Source organism: Toxorhynchites rutilus, chromosome 2, assembly GCF_029784135.1.
Source record: "Toxorhynchites rutilus septentrionalis strain SRP chromosome 2, ASM2978413v1, whole genome shotgun sequence".
Classification (NCBI taxonomy): Eukaryota; Metazoa; Arthropoda; class Insecta; order Diptera; family Culicidae; genus Toxorhynchites; species Toxorhynchites rutilus.
Window position 1 is genome coordinate 239,359,894 of NC_073745.1, and position 20,237 is coordinate 239,380,130.

A 20,237-nucleotide genomic window follows, 5' to 3' on the forward strand; every position below is an offset into this window, starting at 1 on the left:
AACATTCCTTTAGCCGAAAATTTTGGCGGCTCTTGAAAGGATCAATGGGATAGCGTGGTTTTGTAGAAGCTGTTTATTCATTCTTGTTCTCGCGAAAACAAAACACGAGAGTTGTGACCCTATTACCCAATCAGCTCGAACTAGACACGGTGCGACTTGAGACGATTTCAAATTTGTTCCCTCACCATTTGAGAACGCATAAAATCAATTATTCTTACGAGAACTTCAATCATACACAACCAATCTCCACATAACGGTATGAAAGCCGGAGTGGTACGTCCTTCTTAATATTTCTGTTCTGCTTTGCTCCTGCTCGTCGGTGCCAGCTCAGCACTACGCTTACATTCCAAATATTCTGAGAATGCCTTCCAGAATGGAAGACGAATTTAGAAATCCGTTCAATATGGTTGTTGAGGTTGGCCAGGCCGAGCACAATATTTCTAATGTTTTCACGACCATCCGACGACATGCATCAACCGCTGATCAATCTTGGCTTCGATGGGCTTTCATGCATATCTATACATCCATTCCATGCCAAACCTATAATCGTAATTTTAAAATTTTCGTAAGAAGTGATATTTTTATTCCTTATTGCCAAATATTGGACCCGTATGTTTTTTTTAAATTTTTTCATTAGGGTGTTCATTTCCATTCTAGGGCGTTCCGAAAAATAATTTTTCCCGTTTTTAAAAAAATTACATTTGTCAAAAATTTATTACTTTTGAACTGCTAGATCGATTCAGATGTTCGAAATATCAAATTGAAGCCAGTGTTTTCTCGAAAAATAACACTGAACTCGCAGAAAAACTGATTTTCTTTCTCATAAATATTGAGATCAGAGAGGCGTTTGTGTCGTTTTTGAGTTAAGATTTTCCAAAGTTATCCGATGCTTCGGATTTTTTTTTCAAAAATAATTTTTCCAAAAATTTATGACTCTTGAGCGACTTGACCGATTCAGATAATCGACATTTCAAATTTAAAAGAAAAAATATTATACTTGGAAAATGAAATCGGATTTTGTTTTCATAAATAATTATTGTATTTGTTTTTTATGTTTTTACATGGTTTGAACTTTTCACTGGAATTTTCAAGAAAAAAGTATTGAGAAATATGGCACCATCTATCTCTAAGAAATGTAAACCATAAAAAACAAATACAATCAATAATTACGAAAACAAAATCTTATTTTTTGTGATTGTGGTATTAAAAAAACTAATTGGCTTTAATTTGATATGACGATCATCAAAATCGGTCCAGCAATTCAAAAGCTTTAAATTTTTTTAAAGTAATTTTTTGAAAAAAAAAATATTTTTCGGACCATCCTAAAATGGAAATGGCCCTTATGAAATAAAAATAAATATTTTAAGAGGTTGTATCAAAGACACGAACGCTTAGAACGTAGGACTACGCATTTGTTTTATTCAAACTGCTTGTTTATCATTTCGGATATTTTTCATAAATGCAAAGAAGAATATTAGACCAGTAAATAAATGTGAAGAAATTTCATAAATCATTCTTTACTAGATTAGTTTTGGTGAACCTGAAAAGGGAAAAATCATTAACGCTTGGCTTTGCAGTAGCAGTTCTAAAAGCTGCGATTCTTTCTTCCCTTTGCGAGAACAGTACACGAACTGGTCATATGACGCAATTTTATTCTTAATGTTAATGCACGCATTGCACAGAGTATTTATCGTGCTCCTGGTGGTCACACGCGATAAAATATTTGTTCCACCAGCACCATAGTCCACCCCTCGAGGGGAAGTAAAGTTGACACAAAATGAGCAGAATGTGAAACACAATCTATTCTCCCTCGTCGCTCGTCGATGATTTTGTTTCGATGACCACAAAGTGGGAAATGAAAATTTTCCTTAGAGGATATGCAATATTTATATACTAGTGACAGTGTACTTAATGTGCAAGGGTGGGGTTTACGTCGCAAATTTTCTCTTTTTGTTATCCCTTTCGTTGTTGCTTTTCTCGCGGTTGCATAAGTTGTCCGTTTCTGACAGCACGGTTAGGAAAGTACAAAGATGGTCAGAAAAAATGTGTGGGAAAATGGGAATGCTTCTAGTTTTCCTCAATTTAAAACACAATTTTACGGTATATCCGAAAATCTAGATTATCCTTTTTCTAGTTCCGACTTCTCATGATTTGCTCAGATTTCACCAGATTATCTGCAAGCTTCTGTTAATTCGTTTCATCGATTGATGCATGTTGCTGTTATTAGCATTTGCATTTGCAAAAGAATAGAAAACAAATCTCAAAAATACGCCAAGGCTTGGGAGACAATACTTAGTTGGCTTTCTCAAATTATAGCCAAGCATGCTGTTTATATTAAAAGTGCATACACCTTCTCTGTGCCTTGAAAGATTTGTTCATCCATTGCTTTATTTATGCCGCAAATATGTGCTGATTCAGATATTTGCAAAGAAATCAAGATTGTAAGGCAACATATATGATCACAAAATCTTTGGGAGATGGTCAAATCGAGCAGCTCTTCATATATTTATGCAATCATAATTGCAATCATGATTGCAAATGGATTGACGAACTTATCAGGCAAAAATGTTCTTGCTTCAGTTACTCAAACCGGATGGACATGGATGGATTGAGTTACAGAATGGATCGTAAACAGTTCGTGAGAGATATGCTATTATCAAGGTTAACAAAACTGATTCGAGAATCTTATAGAATAAATTGATACAGAAGGTACAAATAATATAGTGCCACCAGCTTCATTACTTGGAGTTGTCTTGGAGAGAACTTGCCCTACACTTTTCATCATGCAGCGGTGTTGATACAGGATCGCTCAGACATTTGAAATCTTCAAACATCGCAATATAACCCTTATAAGGGCGTGGCAACTATATTGCCATCCAGAAAAAAAATCTTTTCGCTACACTTGGGATATTATTTCCATAATTTGCTTAGACGAAGATTTCTAAAGGTATCTGGGAATACTTCATTTTTTTTCGGGTGCTGAAAATGTACGATACGATTTAGGGAATCATTTTTATGTAGAAAAACCACGATTTTAGAGCGCCGGTAGAAAACTATGCTACTTCTTGAATGACTTAAACGTTAACTGTGGAACTTTTGCCGTCTCAACGTATTCATTAACTAGCGTCATTCTTTAATACTTAGTTGAGATTTCTTAAGCCAAATAACACGCCTTGATTGTATTCCGAGGGGCAAGCTCTAGAATACGCGTGACCACAGTGCAAGTCGAAGGAAATTTCTTTGACGAAAAATCCTCCGGCCAGAACGGGAATCGAACCCGTACACCCGGCATGATAGTGTGAGACGCTAACCACTTGACCACGGGTGCACTATGCTTAAATTTATTGAAAATACAACAAATTGATAAATTTCTCACTGGAAACGTTCTATTTGCGATCTATTGTGTAAGATCATGCAGTTTTTTGACGTAGGACTACGTCTTTCATTTCTATACCGGGGTGTAAAATCAAAGTTTCGAAAACGAAAGCGTTACGCCGGAGACCGAGATTTTGAGCGTTAATAGCTCCTAAACAACTGAACGAAATGGTATGATAAACACTTCATTCGAAAGATAAAATGTCTACGCGTTATATACTTGTTACTTTTTGATCCAAAAACTTGTTTCAATAGTGCTAAAATTGCTTTCAAAACAGGCTATTGAAATCACCAATCGGTATATAAGCGAGCGGCGCTCGGAAATCCACTCAGTTCTAATTGAACAGCGATTGGAGCATGTTGTCGCTGTTGCGGTGAAGCTCTTTATTTATCATGAAAGCGCGGATGAACGGTGTCACCAAGAGCCTGTTTGTGCACCCTAGGCCAGAAGGGAATCTATCAGGAGGAGAGTGATGCCACAAACGGTTCCCTGGGAAGACATCGCTACACACACATACACGCGCGGCTATTAACAGGTGGTTATCGAGTTGGCATTAACCACTGGTGGGCTTCCAGTATCGAGGAAAATGTGGAAATATCTAATCGTTACTGAAAATAATCTGCCAGTTCCTCTGGGAATTTTCAAAATATATTCATGTGAAAGAGTTTAATTGAATGTTTTCTATCCATGTAACACTGTGACCAAATATGTTTCAATCAAGTGCTGTTAACAGGTGGTTATCGAGTTGGCATTAACCACTGGTGGGCTTCCAGTATCGAGGAAAATGTGGAAATATCTAATCGTTACTGAAAATAATCTGCCAGTTCCTTTGGAAATTTTCAAAATATATTCATGTGAAAGAATTCATGTGAAAGAATTTAATTGAATGTTTTCTATCCATGTAACACTGTGACCAAATATGTTTCCATCAAGTGCTATTAACAGGTGGTTATCGAGTTGGCATTAACCACTGGTGGGCTTCCAGTATCGAGGAAAATGTGGAAATATCTAATCATTACTGAAAATAATCTGCCAGTTCCTTTGGGAATTTTCAAAATATATTCATGTTAAAGAGTTTATTTGAATGTTTTCTTTCCATGTAACACTGTGATCAAATACATTTGGTTTTGTGGTTTTTCAATCAATCGCAATTAACAGGATAGCTTCAGAAGATTATTCTTCCCCATCAGTAGGATATTTCGGATATTTTTTGCCTTCCAAATTGCCATCGTAAACCACACCTTCTCTCGATTCAATCACACACAAAAAGCATACTTAAGCGATATTCTGGTGGTGAGACACATTCATTTTTCGTGAGGACATCGACAAGACAACATCGTTGCCTAACGTGCTGGAGGAGGTGGACGGCGAAGGATCGACACATACACGCGCAGAACTCTTTCCGTTAGGATGCCATTCAGCATCGAGAAAGTTCCGGAAAGATCTAATCATTGCTGGAAAATAATCTGCCAGTTCCTTTGGGAATTTTCAAAATATATTCATGTGAAAGAGTTTAATTGAATGTTTTCTATCCATGTTACACTGTGACCAAATATGTTTCAATCAAGTGCTATTAACAGGTGGTTATCGAGTTGGCATTAACCACTGGTGGGCTTCCAGTATCGAGGAAAATGTGGAAATAACTAATCGTTACTGAAAATAATCTGCCAGTTCCTCTGGGAATTTTCAAAATATATTCATGTGAAAGAGTTTAATTGAATGTTTTCTATCCATGTAACACTGTGACCAAATATGTTTCAATCAAGTGCTCTTAACAGGTGGTTATCGAGTTGGCATTAACCACTGGTGGGCTTCCAGTATCGAGCAAAATGTGGAAATATCTAATCGTTACTGAAAATAATCCGCCAGTTCTTTTGGGAATTTTCAAAATATATTCATGTGAAAGAATTTAATTGAATGTTTTCTATCCATGTAACACTGTGACCAAATATGTTTCCATCAAGTGCTATTAACAGGTGGTTATCGAGTTGGCTTCCAGTATCGAGGAAAATGTGAAAATATCTAATCGTTACTGAAAATAATCTGTCAATTCCTCTGGGAATTTAAAAATACATTCATGTTAAAGAGTTTATTTGAATGTTTTCTTTCCATGTAACACTGTGATCAAATACATTTGGTTTTGTGGTTTTTCAATCAATCGCAATTAACAGGATAGCTTCAGAAGATTATTCTTCCCCATCAGTAGGATATTTCGGATATTTTTTGCCTTCCAAATTGCCATCGTAAACCACACCTTCTCTCGATTCAATCACACACAAAAAGCATACTTAAGCGATATTCTGGTGGTGAGACACATTCATTTTTCGTGAGGACATCGACAAGACAACATCGTTGCCTAACGTGCTGGAGGAGGTGGACGGCGAAGGATCGACACATACACGCGCAGAACTCTTTCCGTTAGGATGCCATTCAGCATCGAGAAAGTTCCGGAAAGATCTAATCATTGCTGGAAAATAATCTGCCAGTTCATTTGGGAATTTTCAAAATATATTCATGTGAAAGAGTTTAATTGAATGTTTTCTATCCATGTAACACTGTGACCAAATATGTTTCAATCAAGTGCTATTAACAGGTGGTTATCGAGTTGGTATTGACCACTGGTGGGCTTCCAGTATCGAGGAAAATGTGGAAATAACTAATCGTTACTGAAAATAATCTGCCAGTTCCTCTGGGAATTTTCAAAATATATTCATGTGAAAGAGTTTAATTGAATGTTTTCTATCCATGTAACACTGTGACCAAATATGTTTCAATCAAGTGCTCTTAACAGGTGGTTATCGAGTTGGCATTAACCACTGGTGGGCTTCCAGTATCGAGGAAAATGTGGAAATATCTAATCGTTACTGAAAATAATCTGCCAGTTCCTTTGGGAATTTTCAAAATATATTCATGTGAAAGAGTTTAATTGAATGTTTTCTATCCATGTAACACTGTGACCAAATATATTTCAATCAAGTGCTGTTAACAGGTGGTTATCGAGTTGGCATTAACCACTGGTGGGCTTCCAGTATCGAGGAAAATGTGGAAATGTCTAATCGTTACTGAAAATAATCTGCCAGTTCCTTTGGGAATTTTCAAAATATATTCATGTGAAAGAGTTCAATTGAATGTTTTCTATCCATGTAACACTGTGACCAAATATATTTCAATCAAGTGCTATTAACAGGTGGTTATCGAGTTGGCATTAACCACTGGTGGGCTTCCAGTATCGAGGAAAATGTGGAAATATCTAATCGTTACTGAAAATAATCTGCCAGTTCCTTTGGGAATTTTCAAAATATATTCATGTGAAAGAATTTAATTGAATGTTTTCTATCCATGTAACACTGTGACCAAATATGTTTCAATCAAGTGCTATTAACAGATGGTTATCGAGTTAGCATTAACCACTGGTGGGCTTCCAGTATCGAGGAAAATGTGAAAATATCTAATCGTTACTGAAAATAATCTGTCAATTCCTCTGGGAATTTAAAAATACATTCATGTGAAAGAGTTTATTTGAATGTTTTCTATCCATGTAACACTGTGACCAAATACATTTGGTTTTGTGATTTTTCAATCAATCGCAATTAACAGGATAGCTTCTGAAGATTATTCTTCTCCATCAGTAGGATATTTTCGTATCCAATATTGGATGCATAAAACCTTGTACCTCCAACGTAACGCTCTCGTTTTCGAAGTCCCCCAAATATTCATTTATTCATTCATTCAGAATGGATTCAGATTGAACTTCAAACAAAGGATCACTGAATCAACGATAGTCCTACGTCACCATTGCGGTTATACCATAGATATAACCCACTTTCTGTTTTCAATGAAAGAAATAGTGTATTTGATGAAAAATTCAAATTTCCAAATTTTTCAATCATAAAAAATCGAAAAATGGTGTTGAAACTTTTGGAAGGATTTTCGCATTTTTTTATGGGACACGCTGTAAATACTATCTTCGTTACAGAGCGCTTGAACTCACACCATAACGTCTTTCATCGTAGAATAAGATGATGCGTATCGCATACGACAGTGAAGTCCATGAAGTTTAAAGTTTAGAGAAAAATACAAATACAATCAAATTTACAGAGCCAAAAAAATGGGTGGGTGGGTTATATCTATGACAATACCGCAAGGTTGACGTGGGACTATCTTAGCTTAGCAATCATTTGTTTGTATTGATTAAATTTTTGATTGAATGAAACAATTTCCGAATTCAACTGAATTCAATATATTTGCTATGTGAGTGAAAAGATTGTATAATGCCATGTAAGGTCAATTCATGCATTGTGATAGATTATGTTCTTCGTTACAAGTAAATTTAATGACAGTCAGTCCTTTTACGTTTGGTAGGATGACATTTTGGTTTTGAAGTCTGTGTTAGGCAAACACTTTTCAGTCGGAACAAAAATGCCCCCAACTTTTATGTATTTGCAATGCCGATTTCCTCCAGGCCCCTTGATTTTGAAATCTCTGTTAGGGAACACATTTCGGTGGGAACAAAAGCCCTACTTTCGTGTGTTTGCAATGCTGATTTCTCCAAGGCTGCTTGGTTTTGATGGCTGTGTTGGGGAAACCGCAAATCAGGCCAACCAAAACGAGGTAGTTATGGCGTTTAGATAACGCTTAACATTCTACAGTTATTCAATTGTTCATCTAATGAAAAACAACACTTTATTAATTCCGATAGAAGCGTAGAAATATTCCCTATCAATTGTTGCAAACTTTCCGATCCAGTAAGGAATGTTCATGTTATAAGCAGTTTCTCGGAATCTTTCATTTTTTCCTGCATGTTCTGTGTTTAGGTTTTTATTTTACCCCCCATAGACTCCGGTTAGACGTAGTCCCACGTCAAAAAATAAGCTTGTATCCGGAAAGGCAGCTTCGAAACCTGTCCATATTATATTTGACGAGAGAAAAAAGTGGTTCTACCGTTATGGATATCTACCACTCTAGAAAGAAGCTTCTATCCATCGGAGACGAATGAATCGAAAGATTTGAAAAGAATGAAAAAAATCGAGGGGGTTGTATCCGAGACATGACCGCTTAGGACGTAGGACTACGCAATCTTTTTTTTTTAATTTGTTGGTTTATCATTTCGGATATTATTTGCGAATACGTCGAAATTTCATAAATAACTCTCTAGTAGAAAAAACCCCTAAAAGATTTAATGGCTTGCGTGGTTTTGTAGAATCATTTCGAGAAGCAACAATTCTTTCTTGCCTTTGCGAGAACAATACACCAATTGGTCATATGTCGCAATTTGTTTCTTTATATCAATGCACGCATTGCACTGATTATTTAACGAGAGACATCTTCCGTGCATCGCCATTCAACAAGCATCAAACACGCGTCTAACAAATGCACACAGTTGCAGCGAGAAAAAAAGGAAACATCGCGAGAATGACCGTTTATAAAAAATCGTTTCTCGACTCTCGGTCGAACCCGTCAACAAAGCTAGGAGCTTCTTGCAGCAGAACAGAGCCGATGCGCACGAGAGCATATACGAATAGTGAAATATTCGCTAGCGTTCACAGCTCGAGGGGAAACATAAAACACAAAACGAGCAGAATAAACGACTTTTGTTGTTTCGGGCACAGAAAAATTCTAAGAATTTTTCTCAGAAGAGATGCAATATTTATACGCTAGCCTTCGTTGTTTCTATTCTAGCGATTGCATAAGTTGCCCGTTATCGACAGCTCTGTTCGGGAAAGCACAGAAATGGACAGAAAAAATGTATGGGGAAATGGGAGTGCTTCCAATTTTCATCAATTTAAACCATATATGGACTATGGGATTGTAATGTGTAGCATATCAAACAAATCTTTGAAAATTTCCGGTTCGATTGGTATGCAAATTGTTAAAATCCGTTAACTTTATTTCATAAGAACGTGACCTGTTTTCTGATTTGGCACCCTTAATGTCCTACGTCAAAGTAAAGAATGAAAAAATGAAAAAAGCTTCTCTTGACTAATATTCTTTCTATGAAAAACTAGTTAACTCGTTGTTAAGCATCACGTTTCTAGAACGTCCCCCTAATACGGTAGCGCAGATGAAAGGACGAAATAATTGCATTTGCGAGTGTGGATGGGATAACGCAAAAGGTACACGAACTTGATGAAAGATGCTTCTCCCTTCTTTAACTCTTCTCTATGTTGACACATCTCACAAAAAACGGAAACCGAGTATTCATTCATTTAGCGCTTGCGTCTAATTAGAATTCCCTCTAATTATGTAGTCTAACAAAAAACAGGAGCAGAAAAGAGTAGAACAAAAAAAGCGACGCTACACAACATCATTAACGACATGTAAATGACCCGAGACCCAATAGTGAAAATAAGCATACTTACGAATGATTATAATGAGTAGTACAACACCGATGATGCCCATGATGATCATCATCTTCATGTTGGCCCACCACTGCTTCCGCTTGAGCTTGCCCGCCTGCTGCTCGAACTGGGATGCCCCGTGCTGGAGCGCGTCCGCTCGCGAATCCAACTCCGACAGCTTTTGGTCCCGCTCGAGCACCTTTTCGACGTTGACGCGCATTATGCCGACCACTTCGTCCACCTGGGCCTGGGTTTGCTTGAGCCGGTTCGAGCCAGCGTTGTTGCTTCCGGTCGGCTGAGTGCTGCCGGACGGCGGGGGCGGTAATTTAGGAAAACTTTTCAGGTTAGATCGGATAGTATGGTTTCGGGTAATATGCTATTAGTACTTTGTTTCCGCTAGTCAACGCACACACGAATAGAGAAAAGCAAACTGGTATAGATTTTAAGACGACGATAGTGTTTAGGTTCTTCTGTTCTCAACTACAGATCATAGACAATGAAAATGATACAAGCAAAATTTTGTTCAAATGGTCAAATATTTATAACATTTTGGAAAATATACTTATTATTTGTTTTTGTTTACATTTGACAATGATTTCTTACTTTAGACAATGCAACTCTCATTAGAATTCGCTTTATACATTATCGATTCCTGGCCGCAATAAACGATCAGTCTTTTTTATAGATAATGCATGAATTTGATAGCGATGGACAATTATTGCCATGATGAATATTTTCGATAAAACTTAATTCTTTTAGTAATGCTTTTTCGCTAAAAATGAGTCCTTAAGTTCCTAAGTTCCATTCCGAACATTGTGTAGTTTTGCTTTTTTCTCCGACTGAAAATATGTGTTACTTATTTGATAAGAAAAATCAGAAAAAATCATATACAATCAAAATAATGAAAACCGTCAACCACGTCTGAGCACTTCAGCGAAAACATACAAAAAACATTTCTTATAGAAAAAAACGGTTGTATTCAAAAAAAAAAAACAGTGACAAATAAGGGTTCACATGGAGGTTGCCATAGGGAAGTTTGATTTTTCGGTCTAAAAAGATCTTTTCATCTAAGTCTTTTCTCAGAAAATCTGTTTTAATTTTGAAGCATAATTTTACCTTTAGTATCAAATACAGCATGTAGCCATATGCTTAGAATTCGGATTCTGATAGAATTTTAATATACTTAGAAATATTCGAACTTTCGTCGTTCAACCGTTTGACGATTCGGAAATTTCATAATTAAATTGCAATTGTAATGTTGAGGAGTGTTCGAATCGATTGGTGCAAAAATATCGTGAATTTCTCATGAAATGTCCAAGTGAAAAGCACTGTGAATTAGATACTTTTAGTGACGCGACCGATATCTGACGGATTTCATGCCAACTCGTCTTAGAATTTGGCAGCACCATCTCAGATAGCAGTGAAACGTTGTGGGTGTAAAGACATAGGTCATTTAAGCAACTTTGCATACTTCGAAATAACAATATTTTTTACAAAAATTTATAACTCGAAAACTAGAATATTCGCAAAATTCTGCTCAGAGGATGAAATTATTTCAATTTTCATAAAAAAATACCAAACAAATTTTAAAGAAAAATTACACTGAAACAAACATTATTTTTATTTAAAAAAATTCAAATTCATTTTGCTCAAAAATGTATTTTTTTAAAATTCTCAAAAAAAAATGTGAATAGCCCTTACTATTTCCAACAAGTCACCCATACATCGGAAGATGGGCGCTGTTACAGGAAAAAGAAATTTTCTATCAACAACTTTTCAATGTTTTCTTTGAAAAAAATACTTCTAATCCTTATTTTATTTAAAGTCAGGATAGTGACATAGCGTATTCGACAAAGTTTTCGATCTTATCAAAATATGAACTTTTGTCGAAGACATCAACTTTTTAATTTTTATAATTTCTGGAATACGTTAGATTTTTGTATGGAGACTCCCGAAAAAATAATATTTTACTAGTAACATTATTGTGTGTAAGTTTTCGCGGTTGAAATGTTCTAGAAATGTTTCTAAATAGAAAAAAGTTTTCAGGACATGTAAATCGCGATATCTATCTATACATATAAAAATCACAGTGTTTGTTGTTGAACTCTTCCGAAACGACCCGACCGATTTTGCTGAAATTATGCACAACAAAATTGGTAGGCATGACACTATGTTGTAAACTAACAGCGAAAATGATCATGTCAAATTTCAAAAACCGACCATGTACATTTTGTTTATTGGCCCAAAGAAATGATCTGTGAAAAGTTTCAGCTCGTGTTCAGCAGTGCCTCAAAGCACTCAAAGTTTTGATTTTTTGATCCTCGAAAATCTTCCAAGGGGGGAAGGAAATTTGGAAAATCGAAATTTTATTTTCGATGCCAAATGTCTTAAAAATGCATGAAACATCGAGATCTGGTGTCATTTCGAAAAAAAATTTTTGACCGAAAATCGAAATTTTGCACAGGTCATTTTTATGGACCAATAAACAAAATGGTACATGGTAATTCACAGAAATCAACAACGCAGACATACCATATTCGCCTCAGCTGAGCAAAACAATCAATGCTCATATCAATTTTGAGTTCTGCAATTCGATGTAAAACATTAAATACATTCGCAAGTCCGTGAATTAACGAAGCTATATTTTAAATTCAGAATACCGATGTGAATACCCCATTAAATGAAACCGACGAAATAATGCGCTACCAAATAGGGTACATCAGCTCAACTGAAGTTGTCTGGCGTATCGTTGGTCCCATTTCATGAACAGTAATTAATCTAGCCGTCCATCTGAAAACGGTAAGCACGTTTTGACGTAGGACTACGTCTTTCATTTATATACCGGGGTGTAAAATCAAAATTTCGAAAACGAAAGCGTTACGCCGGAGACCGAGATTTTGAGTGTTAATAGCTCCTTAACAACTGAACGAAATGGTATGATAAACACTTCATTCGAAAGATAAAATGTCTACGCGTTCTATACTTGTTACTTTCTGATCCAAAAACTTGTTTCGATAGTCTTAAATTTGCTTTCAAAACAGGCTATTGAAATCACCAATCGGTATATAAGCGAGCGCCGCTCGGAAATCCACTCAGTTCTAATTGAACAGCGGTTGGAGCATGTTGTCGCTGTTGTGGTGAAGCTCTTCATTTATCATGAAAGCGTGGATGAACGGTGTCACCAAGAGCCTGTTTGTGCACCTTAGTCCAGAAGGGAATCCATCAGGAGGAGAGTGATGCCACAAACGGTTCTCCGGGAAGATCTCACACACACACACACACATACACGCACGGAATTCTTTCCGTTTGGATGCCATTCAGCATCGAGAAAGATCCGGAAAAAAATCTGCCAGTTCCTCTGGGAATTTAAAAATACATTCATGTGAAAGAGTTTATTTGAATGTTTTCTGTCCATGTAAAACTGTGACCAAATATGTTTCAATCAAGTGCTATTAACAGATGGTTGTCGAGTTAGCATAAACCACTGGTGGGCTTCCAGTATCGAGGAAAATGTGGAAATATCCAATCGTTACTGAAAATAATCTGCCAGTTCCTCTGGGAATTTAAAATTACATTCATGTGAAAGAGTTTATTTTAATGTTTTCTATCCATGTAACACTGTGAACGATTCTGAAGATTATTCTTCCCCATCGGTAGGATATTTCCGTATCAAATATTGGATGCATAAAACCTTGTGCCTCCAACGTAACGCTCTCGTCAATGAATTCAGATTCAACTACAAACAAATGATCTATAAATCAACGATAGTCCTACGTCACCCTTGCGGTTATACCATAGATATAACCCACTTCCTGTTTTTTTCACCGAGACAACAATTGAACGGAATTGATATGGATTTTCTTCATTTCATTTTTCTACTTTACGACAAAAATATATCCCTATTTCACTGTACATTTAACTTTTAAGAGATCAACATGTCAGTTACGTTAATAAAATACATTAAATCAAGAAATATTATACACACTTTCGTTCAAATCTTTTCATTCATTATGTTTTGTTGATCACATTCGATTAATTTTATAGATCGTTAAAACATACAAACACGCTTACAATACATTATACATGTTTCATTTAACACCCAAAAATTCACTAGAAATAGGGCCTGATTCTCGAATACACTTCGAATACACTTCACGGTGGAAACGGAATGAAACGTATCCACGATGACAACGGTACGGTGTCGACATCTGGATACGAGATCAGTTTCCCATTAAACTAATCATTATAATATCAAATCATCTTTAGATAAAATTTTTGTATGAGATTATTCTATCGCATGAAGGAAACAAAGTTTTCCACTCACATTGAATACCAGTTTGATACGAAGATGTTAATTTAACTCGTATAACTCTCGTAACACGTAGTTCAATGGCGTGCCGTTTATTTCGTTTCCACCGTGAAGTGTATACGAGAATCAGGCCCATAATTTATATCGCAGAACAACGTTTGCCGGGTCAGGTTAGTTCGGTTTCACAACAGATGGCGTAGCTCGATTATTATTCCAGTGAATCAAATTTCCAGACATTCGTTGGAAAGCTATTGTCATTGCGCGTCTTTTTCAGTATATGTCAAAAAGTTGAAGCGTAAACAACATAGTTTTTTTGCCACTTCGAATATGTCGAATTTCGTACCAACGAGAGTGTTTTTGCGGGGAGTGTTACTTCATTACTTCAATATGAAGAAAAATGCTGCGGAAAGCCATTGCATTTTGGTGGAAGTTTATGGGGACCATGCTCCACTTGAGCGAACGTGTCAGACGTGGTTTGCACGGTTTAAAAGTGGTAATTTTGACTTGGAAGACGAAGAACGTTCCGGGCCGCCAGAAAAGTTTGAAAATGAAGAATTGGAAGCTTTACTCGATCAAGACCCGTCATAAACGCAACAAGAACTTGCAGGTACACTTGGAGTACCTCAGCAAATCATATACGTTCGTTTAAAATCAATGGGAACGATCCGAGAGATAGGAGATTGGGTGACGTATGAATTGAAATCACGAGACGTCGAACACCGTTTTTTCACGTATGAACAACTGCTCCTACGGCATAAAAGAAAGAGTTTTTTGCATCAAATCGTTACTGGCGATGAAAAGTGGGTTCATAACGACAATCCTAAGCGTCGGGCAACGTATGGATACCCCGGCCATGCATTAACATCGACGACCGCGCGGAACATTCACGGGCAGAAGGTTTTGCTGTCTATTTGTTGGGACCAACTGGATGTGGTGTACTATGAGCTGCTGAAACCGAATGAAACCATTACGGGGGACCTCTAACGACGACAATTGATGCGTTTGAGCCGTGCACTGAAGGAAAAACGGCCACAATACGAGCAAAGACACGATAAAGTAATTTTACAGCACGGCAGTGCTCGGCCGCATGTCGCGAAACTGGTCAAAACATACTTGCAAACGGTGAAATGGGAGGTCCTATTCCACCCGCCGTATTCTCCAGACATTGCTCCGTCCGAATACTACCTTTTTCGATCGATGCAATATGGCCTGGTTGACCAGCACTTCTCCAATTTTGATGAAGTCAAAATTGGATCGATTCGTAGTAAGCCGACAAACCGGCCGATTATTTCCGCATAGGGATCCGTGAAATGCCAGAAAGATGGGACAAAGTTGTAACTAGCGATGGGCAATACTTTAAATATAAAATTTGTAACCATTTTCGCAGAAAAAGCATTAAGCATTATTAACATTTCTTACTGGATCGGAAAGATGTTTGCATAAATTGACAGGGAATATTTCTACGCATCTATCACAATTAATAAAATGTTATTTTTCTTTAGATAAACAATTGAAAAACTGTAAAATGTTAAGCGTTATCTAGACTCCCTAATTACCTCGTTTTGATTGTCCCGATTTACTGCTTCCCCAACACAGCCATCATAACCAAGCAGCCTTGGGGAAATCGGCAATGCAAATACATGAAGGTATGGGGATTTTTGTTCTCACCGAAATGTGTTCCCTAACACAGACTTCAAAACCAAGCAGTGTTGGAGAAATCGGCATTGCAAATACATGAAAGTTGGGGGTATTTTTGTTCCGACTGAAATGTGTTTCCCTAACACAGATTTCAAATCCGTGGAGCGTGGGGAAATTGGTATTGCAAATTCATGCAAGTCGGAGGCATTTCTGTTCCGACTGAAATTGTTTCCCTAACACAGACTTCAAATCCGTGGAGCGTGGGGAAATTGGCATTGCAAATTCATGCAAGTCGGGGATATTTTTGTTCAGACTGAAATGTGTTTCCCCAACACAGACTTCAGAACCAAGGTGTCTGAAGAAATTGGCTTTGCAAATTCCTACAGGTCTGGGGTATTTTAGTTTCGACTGAAATGTGTTTACCCAATACAGCCTTCTAAAGCAAGGTGTCTGAGAAAATCGGCATTGCAAATAAATTCAAACTGCGAGTACTTTCGAACTCGCTTGCCTTTGTGCAGACTAGAATATGTTTCCCTAACATGATCTTCTAAACTTAGGAACCTGGGAAAATCTTGCGACATTAGAGGCGAATGAACAAGTTTAAAGTCTTTATAATATAAAAGGTATAAGTAGAAGTTTTTGATTCATGCAAGCCTGGGGTACTTTTGCCCCCGCATGTTTTTGCACTCCGAAAAGTGTTTTCTAAACACGGATTATAAAAACGGGTACGAACACTACGCTTTGGTTTGGTTATTCAAGCCGTAGCATCGGCTTCTGCTTACTGAATTTCTGGCACTGAGTGTCTGAAGTTCGTCAAATCAAGCACATTCGCGGTTCGAGAAGTACGCTTGAGAGATGCAAACTTCGGATGGAAATGTAAAATGAAATAATCGTTTGATAATTCTTTCGTTCACAAATTTTGTCCTAGGCATCATACCAAAAGTAAAAGGACTGTCATTAAATTTACTTGTAATGAAGAACATAATCTATCACAATGCATGAATTGAACTTACATGGCACTCTTTACTTGCAAAGCAAATATATTGAATTCGATTGAATCCGGAAATTGTTTTATTCAATCTAAAATTTAATCAATAAAAACAAATGATTGCTAAGCTAGTCCCACATCAACTTTGCGGTTATATCATAGATATTAGGCTTTCAAAAAAGTCCTGCGGTATTTCCGCGAGGTGTCGTTGTAAGCGCGTAGTTCTAGTTGTATTCATTGTATCGAGTCATACTATAGCTTGTTGGAAAGGTATTAATATAGCTATAATATAGTCCTTGACAGTGTTTTGTTTGGTTAAGTCGTTCGTGAGTTATAGTGTCGCAAATATGGAGCAAAATAAAGAGAAAATCCGACATATTTTACAGTACTACTATGACAAAGGCAAAAATGCATCTCAAGCTGCCAATAAAATTTGTGCAGTTTATGGACCCGATACAGTTTCCATTTCCACCGCACAACGATGGTTTCAACGTTTTCGTTCTGGTGTAGAGGTCGTCGAAGATGCACCACGCTCCGGAAGGCCTGTCGTCGAAAATTGCGACAAAATCGCTGAATTAGCCGAGAAAGACCGACATAGTAACAGCCGTAGTATCGGCCAAGAGCTGGGGATAAGTCATCAAACCGTTATTAACCATTTGAAGAAGCTTGGATTCACAAAGAAGCTCGATGTATGGGTGCCACACACGTTGACGCAAAAAAACATCTTTGACCGTATCGACGCATGTGAATCGCTGCTGAATCGCAACAAAATCGACCCGTTTCTGAAGCGGATGGTGACTGGCGATGAAAAGTGGGTCACTTACGACAACGTGAAGCGCAAACGGTCGTGGTCGAAGCCCGCTGAAGCGGCTCAGACGGTGGCCAAGCCCTCAGTTTTTTTGCCAATAAGGAAGTGAGCTTCTATAACAGGGGTTTTATGAAGTTGGCATCTCGTTGGGAACAAGTCATCGAACAAAACGGCGCATATTTGACTTAAAACAGATGATTGTAACTAATTTTATGAACAAATGAAAATTCAAAAAAAATACCGCAGGACTTTTTTGACAGCCTAATATAACCCACCCTTTTTAATTTTGAGTATTTTTAACGTAGGACTACGTCTTTCATTTCTATACTGGGGTGTGAGTTTAAAGTTTCGAATACGAAAGCGTTACGCCGGAGAACGAGATTTTGAGCGTTAATAACTCCTAAACAACTGAACGAAATGATATGATAAACACTTCATTCGAAAGATAAAATGTCTACGCGTTATATGCTTGTTACTTATTAACTTGTAACTTGTTTCAATAGCCCTAAAATTGCTTTCAAAACAGGCTATTGAAATGACACTAATCGCTATATAAGCGAGTGCCGCTCGGAAATCCATTCAGTTACGATTGCGCAACGATTGAGGTACGATCGCTGGAATGGGTGGCTGTTTCCCTAGCAAACCATGGAGCCTGTGGAAATCGGCATAGTAAATTAGATGCAAGCTGCGGGTGCTTTTACACTCGCTTGCGTTTCTGGAAATTGGAATGTTCCCTAACACAGATTTCAAAACCATGGAGCCTGAGGAAATCGACTTTGCCAAATTGATGCAAGCTGCGTGTACTTTTGTACTCGCTTGCGTTTCTGGAAATCGGAATGTTTCTCTAACACAGACTTCAAAACCATGGAGCCTGTGGAAGTCGGCATAAAAATTTAGATGCAAGCAGTGGGAACTTTCGTACTTGTTTGCGTTTTTGTAAATTGGAATGTTTCCCTAACGCAGACTTCAAAACCATGAAGCCTGTGAAAAGATGCATACTTTTGTACTCGCTTGTATTTTTGCTAACCGGAATGTGTTTTCCCAGTACAGATTCCGAAACCAAGAAGTTGGGAGAATCGGCATTGCAGATACATTCAAGTCGGCAATATTTATATACCCCCAAATATTTTAACACTCCAGAATTCGTTTTGCTATCACGGTCTACAAAAGCGGGTACAAATGCAACGCTTTGACTCGGTTTGACGAGACTGTATATCCCTTCATGCCGCCAGCTCACTAAACTTCTATGCATACCGTTTGATGATTAGGCAAAACGTTAATAACTGTTTACTGCGATAACTACTACCATAATGCATAAATTGACTTCAATTGAGATTTGTTTGCAATTGAATTCGTAAATAGCTTCATTCATTCACTATTTTAATCAATAATTTAATCAATGCACAAAATATAGCACTGCGTAGCGACAATATCGCACCCAATGAGGATCATCCGAGGTGGGATTATTGCTAATTGAAGAAATACAATTGATTACTAAGCCAACGGCAGTCCTACGTCAACCTTACGGTTATATCTTAGGTATAACCTATCCATAGTTTTTTCAATTATGTTTCGAAAAATCTTAACTTAAAAACTATTAGGCAAGTATCAAACATTTTTTTTCCAAATTTCATTGAATTTTTTTTTTCTCCAAAAAGTTTTTTTAATTCTGAAAACTATATTTATGAATACCCTTTACAATTTTCAACAAGGAAAAAAATGTTCCTATTCAACTTTTCCATGTTTTTTTTCGAAAAAATACTATTAATGTTTAACTCGTAACATTTATATGTATAAACTAGCTGACCCGGCAAACTTCGTCCCGCGCACGAGCAATTCGTGTCGTCTCGTCTCGTCTCGGTTTCAAACAGTTTAAAAATTGATCAATCGATACTCTTTTCTCAGTGCCAAAATATTAAAAAAAAAACAAAAAGGCATAAATTTCATATATCTTTTGGTTCTATTGATATTTTTCCTCGAGCATATGAGTTCATCGCCCAGACGTTTTTTTGTTATGGATTTATTGGGGGCAATGTTTGTTTACCTAATCAATGATTTATCAAGGAAAGTTTTAAATCTATATATATGTATATCCAATAAAGTAGTTGTTTTGAATTACTCATTTTCATTCAATATGTGAAGACCCTTTTCGTGCCGTGTTAATATATTCAAAACAGTCATCTAGCATCCCTGGATATGAGTTCCTGTGTTTGGAAGAGGCCCATTTGAAAATCTGTAAAATCTAGCGATTACTGAACTGAATTTGATGGTTGCAGTTGAAAACATATATTGCTTATGCAATACTAGTCTAGCCGTGAAACAATTTTTGAAGATAAAGGCAGAGCAGAAGAATACCGATTCTTTCAATCAACAAGGTGAACAAACACATCAAACAAACTAGACGATTCGACTGATTCCTCGACGAGCGCGGCCAAACGGTCGTCGAGCCAGACGAGCTACTCGTCTGTTTTTAGTCGAGCTCAGCTTCTGGAATATGAAAACAAACGCGACGAGCGCTCGTCTGCTCGTCTCGTTTTCTGGAATAGGGCCCATAAACATTTATTGTCCCTTAAAACCTCCACATGCCAAATTTGGTTCCGTTTACTTGATAAGTTCATGAATTGAGCTTGAGCTTGGGTAGACTGTACAATTCGTAGTTGCTCTCCGTGATTGACCTGAACCAACCAAATTGCACAAAGAACACACAGAATGACGCTTGGGACTAGCAAATCATTCTCGTTGTGCAATTTTCGGTGATTCGAGCTTTGAATGATCAATAA

General features: G+C 37.2%; 2 protein-coding genes across 5 annotated transcripts in view; one reads left to right on the forward strand and one right to left on the reverse strand.

Moving 5' to 3' along the window:
• The window catches only part of LOC129765339 (chondroitin sulfate N-acetylgalactosaminyltransferase 1), a 197,724-nt gene that overhangs the window by 115,437 nt on the left and 62,050 nt on the right, over nt 1-20,237 (forward strand). The window lies entirely within an intron of this gene.
• The window catches only part of LOC129765340 (synaptobrevin), a 91,302-nt gene that overhangs the window by 42,028 nt on the left and 29,037 nt on the right, over nt 1-20,237 (reverse strand). For 2 of the 3 annotated variants that reach the window (XM_055765527.1, XM_055765528.1), the window contains exon 3: nt 9,736-10,049. In XM_055765527.1, the coding sequence (XP_055621502.1) occupies nt 9,736-10,049 (314 nt within the window). The remainder of the gene's footprint in view (nt 1-9,735; nt 10,050-20,237) is intronic. The other variant, XM_055765529.1, reaches the window with a different exon arrangement.